The sequence below is a fragment of the Balaenoptera ricei genome, chromosome 1 (genome assembly GCF_028023285.1).
Source record: "Balaenoptera ricei isolate mBalRic1 chromosome 1, mBalRic1.hap2, whole genome shotgun sequence".
Taxonomy (NCBI): domain Eukaryota; kingdom Metazoa; phylum Chordata; class Mammalia; order Artiodactyla; family Balaenopteridae; genus Balaenoptera; species Balaenoptera ricei.
The window spans coordinates 188,889,241-188,903,726 of record NC_082639.1 but is presented as its reverse complement, the minus strand read 5'-3'; the positions used below and the strand labels follow the sequence as shown (position 1 = coordinate 188,903,726).

Sequence of the window (14,486 nt, the reverse complement as noted above, 5' to 3'; positions counted from 1 at the left end):
GGTTCAGCTTTGGATATGGCCCCGCCTCTGCGTGTAGGTCGCCTTCAGGCATCTTTTGGGAAGTCTGAGGTCTTCTGCCAGCGTTCAGTAGGTGTTCTGTAGGAGTTGTTCCACATGTAGATGTATTTCTGATGTATTTGTGGGGAGGAAGGTGATCGCCACGTCTTACTCCTCCACCATCTTGAAGGTCCCCCCAGGACCGTATCCTTTTAGACTATGTCTGTTTAAACCCATTTTACCACATTTTTGGTTAAAACCATTGCATGGTAATAAGGTAGTTAAACCACATTTTTTTCCCCTCCCCCCTAAACCACATTTTGAATAGCAATCTCTTGATTCATTTGCCATTCTTCATTAATTTGCATCTGTAAGACATTTCTGTCTCCGAATCTTACAGCTGATGTGACTTCCTGCTGTTCCTGATCTTCACCTTGCTGCCTGGGAACAGCACTGCCCTCACCATTCCCCTTAGTTGCTTTGTCCACTAACCATTTAACCAGAAAACTAGGGCAGACTGTGAGAATTTTGTAAAAATTCTTATTTTAACTAATATAAGCTACCTTATTTTAACTAAACTTTAAATTTCTAGGGTGAAAAAATTGTGGCCAGCATTAATTAATTCCAGAATGAAAATGAACATTTTATGTTAATCCCCAAATCTTCAAGTCTGCTCTTCAGACATCATTTAAGTCTTTCTTGTGTTATCCTTTGCCTCTCATGCAATGGAGACTTAAAGATACTTCACCGTCCTTATGAGTGGAGAAACCTCAAAACATTTATAATATTTTTCATAATGTAAGTGATACAAGTGTCAGATGCCACAGATTAACGATATAAAACTAACCAAGTGCCAGTAGTACATATGCGTGTAAAATATATCACTGGTTTATGCCTGGGATTGGTCAGCAAAATAATCACCGAAGGGTATTTTTCAAAACCCCAAGATTCTGCTACGCTGTGTATGTAGGAACAGGACAGAGATGGGGCAAAACAGGTGGTGGCCAATACGCTCCAGGTACTGTGTTTTGAAAAGTATCTCCAGATGCTCTTGGTAGCATCTATTTCCCACCCCAATCTCTTCTTTCAGAATGCTGAAAAATACTGCTTAAAACAGCCTCATGCAAGTCAAGTCAACCTGCGTTTACCTGAACAATATTCATGTTCATAGCCGTAGTTCTGATCATTCAGTCACTACATATGCCAGGAATTGTGAAAGTTATATTTATTTTGTTGTTAAATGGTTAGAATTATCTGGTGCTCTGTTATGCTTTAGAACATAACAGTTTAGATGAGTGTTTTATCTTACTGGATGAAGTTAATATTAACCTCAAAATTAGTAATGCCTAACATTTCTTGGATGCTTACTGCGTCAGAGGCTGTGCTAGTAAGTCTGTGTTAATTTAATTTAATGTTTGCAGCAATGCATGAGGCAGATACTGAGAAAACTGAGGCCTGTGGGGAGGACACAGTCTCACGGGCCAAGGCTCGCCTGGCAGCAGCCTCATGCAGACCCTCACAGACGCTGTGACCTTTACCGCCACACTGTTTTATTTCTTGTTAATGAAGTTAGTCTGTGCCGTACATTTGTCATTTAACTAATAAGCTGCTATTTACGGAGTACCTGCTGTTTCAGTGGTTTGAGAATTTTCTTGTCATGTATCTGTATGTGTGTACACACATATGTGTGTAATTTATATGAGTGTCTGCTATTAATATTTTTGTTGTAAGTAAAAATTAAATCTTTTAAGTAAAGGAAAATTAACATATTTGACACTTTTTAATTTCAGTTTATCGATGGTCGACTGGCAAAACTAAATGCAGGAAAGGGTTTCTCTGATGTATTTGAAGAAGAGATCACTTCAGGTGGCTTTTGTGGAGGTAAAGACTAGTTCCAGTGAGATTATCCATTTTCTGAATAACAATTATCTTGATATTTGCACTTGTGTCTCATATAATCTACTTCATAAACAACTATTTTCTCCTAAATATCTAATATCTTAGATACATTTTTTTCATCTTATAAGAACTATAGTATTAACTTACTTTGCCTGGTATGTTATTCAAGGCATTAAGGTGGTCTCATGAGTTGGTAGTGGTTTGCTTGGATAGTCTCTTAATATTACTGGAGATGAATATCATAGAAATGCAATTAGTTTGTATTTTCCAGCCTCCTGACTAGTTTTCTCCACTAGAAAACTACTAGTGATATCTACTACTAAGAATTAAAGAACTGAGATTGTTGTTGGTATAGTAGATTTTAATGTAGTCTAGAAAGAAAGGTTTGAACACCACAGCTGCTTCTGTAGTAAGAGTGTCATTGTAGAAGTCTACCTTTTTTTTGCTTTGCAGACCCTGCAGCGTTAGGAACAGACTTTTCAGTTTACTGTCCCATGTTCTTACACTTGTCACTGTAATAAGTGCTCACTTAAAGCAGTGGAAGGAGGCGTCTTATTTTGTATGTGTGACACACCGTTAGGTGATACCCCATTTTTATTTAATATAATTAACTGTAATATAATTGAGCGATTACATTGTTTGAAATGTAAATAATTCAGACAGTGTTACAGTACTTAGGATATTAATGACTTAGGGACTGATACTCTGTACATGATGTTCCAGTACATAGTCCTGATTCTGGCAGAGAATTTTGCTTGAGACCTTGAAATGTCCTCTTCATTCTTTCAGCCAGTATTTGCTGAGTGTTTCCAGTGTACCAGGTGCTGTTCTAGATTTTGGATGGACTAAACAAATAATCCCTGGTGTGTTCATTTTCACCTGGTGTGATAGTAGTTTTTCCACTTATATGTAGGTTTAATTTAGGAACAAAAAAGCCTTTAGTCTGTGTGTGAATAAATAGTTGCTAGCATTGAGAAATAAAATGTGAAAAGACAAAGAGTAATAAGTCCTCATCTACAAATTTCCCCAAATTTAATTTTAATCTTGAATAAGATTTATTTTTGTACCACAAAAATATAAAAACCATTGAGATCATTTGTTCATTATAAGAGGTACAGATGAACTGAGCAGTTATGGACCTTCCTCTGATGTAAGCATAGCATTTCACTGAAAGCTTTCAGCTTTGGGAAAAACTGTTTCCTTGACTCAGCAAGTGAGCTGAATGTGGAATCATTCAGCTCCTTGCTCTCCTCAGCTTATGGATAAAAATTTAGCTTCAATGGAACTTTTGTGTTAAAATAAGGCTTTTTTACTTTTCAACTCAGACAAGCAAAATATTGTCAGCTCGTGGACGAATTGCTTGAGGCGCCTACTCAGCATTTACATACCTGTCGTCTCATTATCGCTATGACCCGTGGGGCTAGTATCTTATATGGAATTGAGGATGACATCGTGTGACAGTAATAGGGTGGAACTATGATCCTTTTGTGTAGTGAAATTCTGTAGTCTTCACCATTGGTCTGCAGACCTCTGTAACAGAGTAGAGGGTAGGTGGCTTTTCTGGTGGGAGGAGGGTCACCAAATTTTTTCACGAAAGGTCCTGCTGTTTAAAAAAGAACAGAAGAATATTTATCACCAGTTAGCATCTGATTTAGAGACTGCTGCATTTTCAGTACAACTTAATGCCAACCACTTTGTTGTTCCTTCTTAAAATGAAAAAGGTTTTGAACTCTTATTTTACTTTAAGGAGCCAATACTGATCCAAAAGGAAAGCATCATGTAACAAGTATTCATTTCAGTAGGTACAGCAAGAAAGTACATTAGAAAATGATGCCTGGCTGTCAAGTGTTATTCTTTTAATTATTATATTTTAGGTTATTATCTTAGAGATACATAGAGATTCTTCTTAGAAGAAAATAAAGGAAAATCATTAGAATTTGAAATAAAAAGATGAATAATCTTTTAAAAATTAGCATTGTTCTTACTAATGAGATATATGTGTATGTATAGTTCCAAAAATAGTTCCTAGAAGTCTGCTCCAAACATTTGTCATCTGGACTACATTTGTGAGAAAGAATAGGTCTGAGATACCGAACTGGTGTTCAAAAAGTAAACTGTTATAACTTTCTCATTTCTCTCATAGTTACAGTAAAAGTTATGATAAATGTTCATACTTATTGAATGTTAGTAATGTGGTAGAAGCTCTTGTAAGAGCTCTCCAAGCATTATCTCACTTAACCCTCACAGCACCCTGTGAGGGACTTTGAGTAGGTTGTTTTTTTTGGTTTTTTTTTTTTTTTTGGTGTAGCCTTATTTTTATGAGGGTACCCACCTCGATAATTTGCCCAAGGTCACACGTGACCGCCTGGCTTCAGAGCTCCTGCTTTAATAACTGTGATCTGTTGCCTTCTTATGATAAGAGATCTTCTCAATTAGAAGACCTTCAGTAAACAAGAGCAGTGCTCAAGCCTTCTCTGCTCTGATGGATAAAAGCAAAATTCCTGTCTCTTTTGAATATCCTTTGAAGACTTTTTAATATATAAAACCTTCAGAAAGATCACTGTAGGAGAAATCAACATTCACTGAAGCTAAAGAAAAAATCATATGTTCCTTTAAGCAAAAATAACTGGGAGATTTTAGACGAGCATCTCATTTCTCCTCTTTCTATTCCATTACAGTGGCAGTTTATATACTATTTTTGTTGCTAATATGCATGGTTATGATAAAATGAATGTGAGTATAGTGGAGCTGTGTAATTACTGAGGCTCTTGTGCAGCCCATCACATGTAGAACATCTAGATTCACGTTGGGTCTAGAACTGTGGTTAACAGCTGTGAATGGGTGTGGATTTTCCAAAACGCTCCTCTGTCCTGTGAATCCCTGTGGTCAGAACTGTTAAGGAAATCCATGTTACTCCTGCTCCCTTTCATGGGAGACTTGTAGAACATTCAACCTTATCCTAAGAGGAAAGTAAAGAGAATATCAGAAAATGTGTAGAGGGAAGAATATCATAGAGGTTAAAAGGTCATCAGAGAGACCACGAATAGGACAAAGGATGCAATTAGATAAACACAAATATCGGTCTGTGTGAGTAGTTAAGAACATGTTTTCTTTCCCCATAATTTTTTAAAATTGAGTTACAATGTTATATCAGTTTCAGGTATATAACATAGTGATTCGGTATTTTTCTAGATCATGCTCCATTTAAAGTTATTATTAGATATTGGCTGTATATTATACTGTGCTGTACATTACATCCTAGTATTTTGTTTATTTTACAATATACCTAGTAGTTTGTACCTCTATTTTTTTTCATTTAAAATAAGACTAGTTATTAAAAATCCACATCCAGTTTTCTGAACTTTAAAAAGGAGACACATTTTCAGGTTGATTTTACATAGAAGTGTGTGGTTATGCTCCATTAATAGCGTTGGTTTCTTCATTAGTTTCCCAGCATAATCTGATCAGTCTTGTATTTATTTAATCCTATTTCTTTTTTTACTGACTAGTTACCAAAGAAATTTGAAGGGGTGGTAGGTAATCATTAGTTTTAGTGGCATTTTTCTGGCCTCACTGAACAATTTAGACCAATTTACATTTTTTGGTAAGTGACTGCAGGTTACTGGAATTTAAGCAAATATATTTGAAGAGAAAGTCTTTGCACAAATGAGAAAGATATTTTGTCCTTGAATGTAAGAAAATCACTTGTTTGATTAACAAGTACAATGTTAAGAATTTCCTCAATAATGCTTATTATTTCCATAATCCAGTTACTTTAAAAGAAAGACTGAGGGTTGTTGGGTTTTTTTTTTTGGCATTTAGATTTATTTTTTGAGAAGAAAAACAGCCTTTTTAAAAAAACACACATCATCAGAGAATAATGTGCTTGTCTCATAAATTTTGTGGAAATAGGAGCCTTCAGACTTAAAAGCACTAGGGTTGAAAGAGACAATTAGCCTTTAAAAATTTTTTTACTAGGAATCTACCTAAATTGTACTACATGTTTTCCTATTATCTTAAGCTGTTTACTTAGGGACTTCCTATACCACATGATATTCCACATTATTATTACAAGTGGTTCTTACTATCAGCTGTTTCTCCTCTAGGTATCAGCTTTGAGCAGCCCCCTTTCCTTTCTAATATAATCGCTTTGAAGTCATACCGACGAAATCTCTATAGAACTTAACTCTTCTCATATTTTATTTAGCAATCTTAAAAGTTGAAGGACTAATGAGCCAAGAATTAAAATACCTAGATTCTTATTCTTTCTCAATTGCGATCTTTGTGAACTTGGGCAGATAACCACCTCAGAACCTCAGTTTCCTCATTTGGCAAGTTATTTGTCAGAATAACTAAGTTGATGGTGTGCTGTCACATGCTACACGTTGCAGCTGCCACGTTACAGACCTAGTCCCAGTGGCACGGTTCACAAGGGCAGAGTGGCCTGACCCACAGACCCACTGGACTGCAGAGCCCACTTCCTTCCCGTCCAGCTGCTCTGCCTGTGGCACCACCTGCTTGGCCTATTTTACAGGAGAAGGATGCAACTCAAGTCACATAACGCAGACAAAAACATTTTGCAACCTGTAAAGAGCTGAACACGTATGAGCTATTTTTATTCCTCACAGCTTTCTCCAAGAACTGACCTTTCTGTAACTGCTCTGAAGTTTTATGATAGTTACTTTCTTTGTGGTTCAGAGGTTTAAAAAATACGTTTTCTGGAATGACAGGTGTTCCAGAATGCTAAATAGTTATCATAGAGTAGTTGGTGTTTCTCTTTCCACTTTCTTAAATTCATTTTGGGGAATGAATTAAAATACTTTCCAGAATACTATGCATAACAACCAAGTTTTAAATATGTGATTTCCACACAACCATTTTTAGTAGAGAAGTAAAAAGTATATGAACTGATGAGAATTTTTAATAGAGAAGTAAAAGTATATGAATAATCTGGATGAAGACATACTGTTTATTTTTTGTTAATAAGATCTCCTTGAGAAATAAATTAATAGAATAACTTGGATTTTTTTCATCATTTTACAAGGGAAATAAAAATTTAAAACTTTTGGTCAGGCTGTATACTATCTGAAACTCATGCCCTTTAAGCATTGCATAGGCTATTTTAGGTAGATACATTTTGCTATAGTCATTTCATAAGATTAGAAAAATATTATTTTCCTCATATTTCTTCTTCCAGAAAAGGTACAGTGCAGTGCTGAGTAGTAAGAGATGTTTTTCAGAATAGGGGTTGTTTCTTGATACTTCTTTGAAATTAGGGAGAGATTTTTAAGTATAGGAGTGAATCCAGAGCTGGAAGTTTTTTGCCTGCTGTTGATTAGGGATGCAAAGGTAACAGCTAGAAAGAAGTTCTTAGGCTAACTATCATTCTGCCTCTGTGTTATAACAGCAAGGTGATGCATTTGTTAAAAAGCCACAGCTACACACAGGAGGAGAACACAGTCTACTTTAGGGATCCTTTGTACTGGGTAGTCAGTCTCTGAGTAACCTTTGTTTTTTTCTTGTGGGAGTATGTAAGCATTTAAACAACCAGGAAGGTAGATGAACTAACTCTAACTAAAGTCAGCTGACATAAAACAATACTTTAGTTGTGTGGCCTCCTTTTTTTTTTTTTTTTGCCTTCTTATATCATCTTATTGATTAAATTAATTATCATATTTGGAGCCAAATATATGACTACTAATTTTCCTAGGACCGGTTGTGTCAGCATTTGAACTTTCTGATAACCATGAGGAGGTACTACCATATTTCCTTGGGTAGTATCCTTCAGATTTGGATTTACAACTAGAGAATATTTTCAGAACATTACTGCAGGTTAACTGCCTCAAAGTAAAATTTGCTCTCAATTAATACTAACGTCTAACAACCATAGAGGAATCTTTTTGGTCCTCAAGGATCTTTGCATTTCTAAATTTTCTTCTAGTTTTTTCCTTTCCTTATACACTTTAAATATTGTTTTAAATGAACCTAATTGTATAAAAGAGCCAAACTTTTACAAAACAACATAGACATAAATATTAAAAAATCAGTTTAAAAGATGTAGGAATTTTGGATTTCGAAAGAGAGGTTATTTTTTCCCTCTGAAAGTAGTGTTAAAATGAAAGAAGATAGAATAACATGTTATCTTCATATATGAGTAAAGAAAAAGTAGTCTTAAAAATGCTAGTTACTATTTTCCTAAGAATTAGAGCACTTATTACTTTTTATGGTGAATTGCTTCTTTTACAATATTGGCAGATAAATAAAATTTGCCTACTAAAATCCTGGAAATACTAGTTCTTGATGAATTTTGGTTTATGGATTTATGTTTGATCAGATATTCCTGACATCTTATTTTTATATATTTCAGGGAACTCGAGGTCATATCAGCAATGGGTGCATACAGTCAAGGTAATAATAAACCGTCACAGTTTCTTTTTTTTTCTTTCACTCTAACATACATGGGAAAATGTTCAGTTCAAGTATACTGTTTATGTTTATACTGTTTATTGGCAATATTTGAAATGTTTCTATATTTTCTCACACTTTAAATATTTTTATTTTATGCTTATGGTTTGTTGCTACTTATAAAGAAAATTTTAAAATAGAAAGCTGTTGTCTTTCCGTTTTCAAAATAAATGGCTTGATTTGAAAAGCAAGATTTTACTGTCACCTTATAATATATTCCAGAAGAAGGAGTTAGGCGGAGTGGTAGGATTTGATGGAAGTTTTATTATTTCTGGTAATGTGCTTTTGTTAATATGATAATTTAAAATATAAAACTCTCTGTCACAGATTGAGACTTTATTACTGAACAGAGAAACAGATGATTGTATTTCTTTTTTATTAAACTTTAAATATATACTGGTCATATTGCCCAAGTCTGCCTAAACTGCAAAGATGAAGGGATTTTATTATGCCAGTTAAAAGAACAGAGTAGAGTGTTTACATTTTGTGTGGAATTACTGTAACGTATATAAAAGCTTGAAAACATTCAACATGAAATAATTTTGTAGGTCTTTCTTTAAGCTGTGAGTAAAGCTCTTTTTCTGTACTATTAATAATGCTTTGTTTTCAGGACAATCTGGCCAAAAATTTTTAGGACTGTGTTTCTGTTTTTCCTTTGTAGAAAGGAGGCGCATTTCTCAACACAGCAATGACCAAAGCAACCCCCGCTGTGCGAACAGCATATAAATTTGTAAGTTCTCTTTGGTGTTTGAAAGTTCTACTGGTAAAATTTTGTAACATTTTCCTAGATGATAAACATGTAAATCCAAAATCTTTTCTATTTTCCTTTAAATAAGCTTTTAAAAAAATTTAGAGTTAATACTGACTGAAGCAAACTCAATTATTAAAATTGTATCATTGTCCAGACAGGATATTTCCTTTGTATAATCTAAAAACGGTTCTCCATTTTATTTCAAAGCTATCAGCAAAATTGTGCCCTCAAATCTAAACAGTCCATGATGAAGAGCCATTTTTAAAGATTTGATTCTTTCATTTAACAATGTATTTTAAATTCTCATTGTGCACTTGAGGCTTAAGTAGAAAAAAATTTAAAAAAATATGGCAAGTTCTCTTCCCTCAAAGATACTTTGACTCTCCAAAATTAGCATTCTTCAGTGATACCCCATGGCTTGTAGTAAAATAATAATGATACCAGTAGCAACCACAATAAATAAATAATTAACAAAATAAAAATCTCTTTACTGTGATAACTGAGACCCTTCAGGGCCCGGCCCCTCCTGCATCCTGTTTCATTTCCCCGATCCCCCAGCCTTGGTGTTTCCAGACCCTGAGCTCCTGTTCATTTTGTGAACGCAGGGCATTCTTTTCTGCCTCTTTATTCTTCACAAGCCGTTCCTGCTGCTTTTGGGACGTCCTTTTCTTGGCTTCTATCCACCTACTAAATTCATCCTATAGACGTAGTTTAGTTTAGACATTAGTTCCCCTCAAAAAAAAAGTCCCAGCCCCACACAAAAAGAGTTTATATAGCCCTTCTGTGCTTCCACAGGACCTGTGGACAGACCTCTGCTTCAACACGTGTTGTGTCTGTGCATCTGTTATCTATATAGGAGATTAGTAGGAGCTGGTGGGCTGGTACTCAGTAAAGCTTTCTTTTAAAATTCAATAGGTCATATATATATTCTGTATTTCTAAAAATATTCCGGGCATTAGTTTTGATTTTATAAGAATTTATCTTCACATGCTTTCTCAGTAATGAATCGATGTGATTGAATTAATGATAGAATAATATGTTTTGATAACTTTAGAACTTATGTTCTTTCCTTAACTTATAATTTTGATATCTATGTAGCCACCATTTCTGTTTAAAAAAAATCTGTTTCAAAGGTGATGTTTTATAGTAGCGAGGCTAATCTACAGAGTGGATTCAGAGATACGGAACCAAATCTCTGAACTATATGATGCCTTATCAGGAAGTAAAAGTAAGAGGAGGTGACGTTTTGTCTTGGAAGTGTCAGCCTCTGTCTTTGTTCAAAGCCTTGCTAGGAAAGCTCTCTGAGTAGATCACCTTCTCACTCTAATTAATACTGGTGGTTTGATCTATATACAGTTTTTGAAGAGATGTTAATTTTTCACAATGAAATAGCACATAGCTGCCATGTTAAAAAAATCGAACTAATGTTGAGCCTCGTTTTCCACATTTAAGATTCTAAAAAGGTGTCACAGTCAAGTACCCTTCATTTTGATTCCTGAGAGAATGCTCAACATTTTCCTTCAGGCTTGGAGAGGTTATATTTTATTGTTTTGCTAAATATGTGTTCTTCTCCTTAATTTCACTCGTATCTTCCGTAAAAGCACAGAGATAAACATATTCAGAACCCCATTTGTTATTTAAATTTTTATCCTTCTAATCAGTATTTTATTTTGAACCCTGCTCAGCAGAACAGTAAAATATTTCCAAATTTAAAATTTTGCTCTTTGGAAGATTATTCCCTAAGTTAATTTCAGGCAAATTAGAATATACTTAATCACTTTTAGCATTTGTTTTGTGATCAGGTTGAACGTGAATCAAGAGGTTTGGGGCAAGCAGATAAGTCAATCCGTGACCTTCATGGTTGTACCTAAAACCCTTCTTTCTAGACTGTGCATATTCTGAAATATGAACTCTGAAATTCCTCCTTTGACCACAGATTGCTATGAACAAAATTCCCAATTTCTCTTGTATGGTATAACAGGATTTATTTACCTTGAAGTTCTGTAGATAATACCTTTTTAAAAACCCTGTGGACCATGTTTTTAACTGTTTTATTCATTCAGCAAATCACTGTCATGATCTAGGCTTTGTACTAGATCCTGTTATTGGAGCCGTTCAGGCACTGTGAGTAGGAGAAGGGACTGTCCCTGCTTTTGTATCTGTATCTGTATTGCTGTGACTCTCGGTGCTTTGGACGCACTACAGAGGTACCGAACATGGATTCATTGAAGGAAATAATGATTTTGTCCTATACTTAGAACTCTTTTCTATGCTTAGAACATTTTTCTATCTTATGTTTTTCCATGCTAATAAGGAGCCATCAAGAAAACTCGAGTTGACATACATATCTTCTTATACCTCTAAAAATAACAGCAAAGTGAATACATACTTGATTTGGCTAAAAGATTTTCGGAGTCAACTTTCTTGTTAGGTCTTTGCATTTTAAATTATTAGCCAAAGCCATATTTGCTGGGTGCTTTTATGCAGAGAATACTTGTTCGTTGATAAGTTTCCACTTGATAAATTGAAAAGGATAGAGAGATCCTGTACCCCACCTTCCGGAGGGTCTGAAAGAGGTCAGTGAGGGGGAGGTGGGCAGCAGGCGTGTGAGTGAGTCAGCACAAGGATTGCGGACCATGACGGACACCTCACTCAACTCTGCGCATTAGAAGCATCGATGAACGATGAGTGTGAATCAGGTGGGTTTTGAAAGAATAGAGGATATTTAGGTAAACTAGAATATAGTCCAAATGTGAGTAAAGATAGGTGCAAATTTGAGGAGATTAGAACAGGAACATTTTTGAGGGGGGGTAATTATGCATTTTTACCTAACGGGAATGTAGGCATTAATATAGGACCCTTGAAATAGATTCCGTGGCTTTACCACTAAAATAATGCACGTGAAAATGCTCTACTGATTCTAAAGAACCATGGAAATATAATTTGGTGTTACGTGGCTTTTTAGATTATCTTTTGCTGTGTCTCATATGTCTTGGTTTTGCCTCATTTACAATAACGAAGTAACTGTTCAGTTCAGTTCAGAACATTTCTTGAGCACTTACTGTATGCCAGGTGCTTGCTGAGTACTTCGGATACTAACAGGTCCCTCTTCCCCTCCGTGAACTTGGGAAGACCCTTCCTGGAAGTAACTTGGCTTCATCTGCATGACCTGAGTCTGTAGAATAAGACTCACAGTGCCTTTTCTTTCGTGAGGCTTAGATTCAGTGGATGTATTTTAAAAACCTTAGTTTCTCCTTCTTCTTGGGAAGAAGTTGGACTTGGACCTGGATTTGAATCTAGGCTGTGGAGGCTTATACCCTCTGAGTCACTTTCCTATTTGTAAAGTGTAATAATAATAGGACTAACTCCATAGCGTTGTGATGATTAAATGAGGTGAAGCAGGCTCGGTACCCAGCGCACAAACGCCGAGGAAACGCAAAATAAATGTGAATTTCTTTTCACTTCTTCTGTGGTGGGAATTTCCAGTGGGAATTGAGCTCTTCTGAAAGTCCCCCATGGTCTTCAGTTCACTCACGCCGCACGGGAACCACGGCGGGACCTCACGGCCTCCGATGCTGAAGCCAGGTTCCCCTGGAACATGAACAGAGCCTTTAAATTGTTAAATAACTTGTAGTTTTTTCCAGGAAAAGTGTATATGACATAGACACAACAAGACTCGTGTCTGCCTATAAAAGCACTTTATAAAGTTGCCTGAGTTTCTTAAAGTCCGGACATTTGCCCAAATAACCTGCTGCTGTGATGTGCTTTCTCTTTTCCTTGCATATTTGTCAGAGTTTCAGATTATGGCTGGGCGGTAGTCATCTGGTGGCCTCTTGTGCTTTTTAATAATTTAGGAGGCGGAATAGGCTAACTGCTAGCCTTTGTATGATTCCTGTGCAAACAGAGACTAATCATGCTTTCACCACCTCATTTAGGTGTAATAGTGGGTGGTATGTGTCCCTGAAAGTAGAGCTTTAGATTATAATTTTTTCTTTCTCTCTATAATATGAAGACTTAGTAATTTTCATTAAATGGGATCTCATGTACTTATTCCTTAAATGTAATAGAAGCACGCTGAGCCAGACACTGGTGTTATCATTTTCTAGGCAAAGAATCATGCAAAGCAGGGAATAAAGGAAGTGAAGAGTAAGCTGAGACACAAGGTACGTCCTGTGCTGCTTTTCATTCTACCTTGATTCTTGCGTTAGTTTGAAGCTTATGCCTTACAAATCACACGAGATTTATGTTTTTAATGACTTTTGAAATATGCTTAGCCCTTTGTTCAAGAATGCATTTTTCATAACAAGCCCTCTGGCAACTATCTGCCATTCTATATGCACCCCCTGAATAATCTCTTTATTGTCTGCATATTTTATCACAGAGCTACCGAGATCTTCAAAGTAGCTTTAACAGGATGTATGTTTTCATAAAGTTGATTGCCTTGATATCACAATTGAAATTCTTGCTTCAAGCTGAGATTTTTTTTTTTTTTTTAAAGATGATCTTTGGTGCAGAATTAAGGCAGGAATGCCATCGTTTGGCTTTATAGGATATTTCCAATAGTAGCTACTTTAAATTGAAGAATGTTCTTAATTTACAAAGGTGTATTTGAATCTGTGAATATTGCATATATGTGAATAGTTACGTTTATGTATATGTGTGTTTGATTTGATTACATATAATATCTTTGCAGATTTTATCAGTTGTTGTGTTTTGAATTTCTGCCTCTGGAGGGAAGAGACTACTTAAAACTTTCATTGTAGTAATGGAGAGTGAGCGATCTTCATATAATTTTATTGAAATTCTTCAAAAGAGTCAGATTATTTTGGAATTTATTAATTCATAATATAGAAAAATGCATTTTCTTCCTAAATAGGTTTTTTTAAACTTATACCCCAAGTGTTATTTTCTTATTTGCATCTGCATCGGATACTTTATCTATTAAGCAAAAAAGTTGAGTAATAAAATGAGTATTTTAGAATAACCACTTGTATGCTTCTTCATGTGTAGGAAAACGAGGACGATTATGGGACTTGTTCTGGTTCTGTACAATATACGCCAGTCTACACGCTACACAGTGAAAAGAGAAGAAACCTAGCAAGGCGTAAGCTTGCCCAGGTGAGGTTGTTTACCCTCCCATCTCACAGATTCTAAAGTCATGCAATTCCAATCAATTCTTCAGGAAAATTTGGAACCCATTGATTTTTTTGTCATATGGTGAGAAACCCTGCATTGACGGTCAAGGAGGTGAGTAGGTGGCGTCCGGGCCGGTAAGGGGGGCCTGGGAGCCCAGGGTCCAGGTCCCAGTCTGTACACACGTCACTGGGTCATGTCCTCCTGGTGAGCGGAGAGAGACAGGGCAGTGCGTGGTTGC

At 35.8% G+C, this 14,486-nt stretch overlaps 1 protein-coding gene across 6 annotated transcripts in view; it reads left to right on the top strand.

Moving 5' to 3' along the window:
* DENND1B (DENN domain containing 1B) overlaps nt 1–14,486 on the top strand; it is a 255,425-nt gene that overhangs the window by 199,299 nt on the left and 41,640 nt on the right. For all 6 annotated transcript variants that reach the window (XM_059942960.1, XM_059942934.1, XM_059942952.1 and 3 more), the window contains 5 exons: nt 1,788–1,878; nt 8,264–8,304; nt 9,023–9,091; nt 13,219–13,275; nt 14,123–14,230. In XM_059942960.1, coding sequence (XP_059798943.1) covers nt 1,788–1,878; nt 8,264–8,304; nt 9,023–9,091; nt 13,219–13,275; nt 14,123–14,230 — 366 coding nt within the window. The remainder of the gene's footprint in view (nt 1–1,787; nt 1,879–8,263; nt 8,305–9,022; nt 9,092–13,218; nt 13,276–14,122; nt 14,231–14,486) is intronic.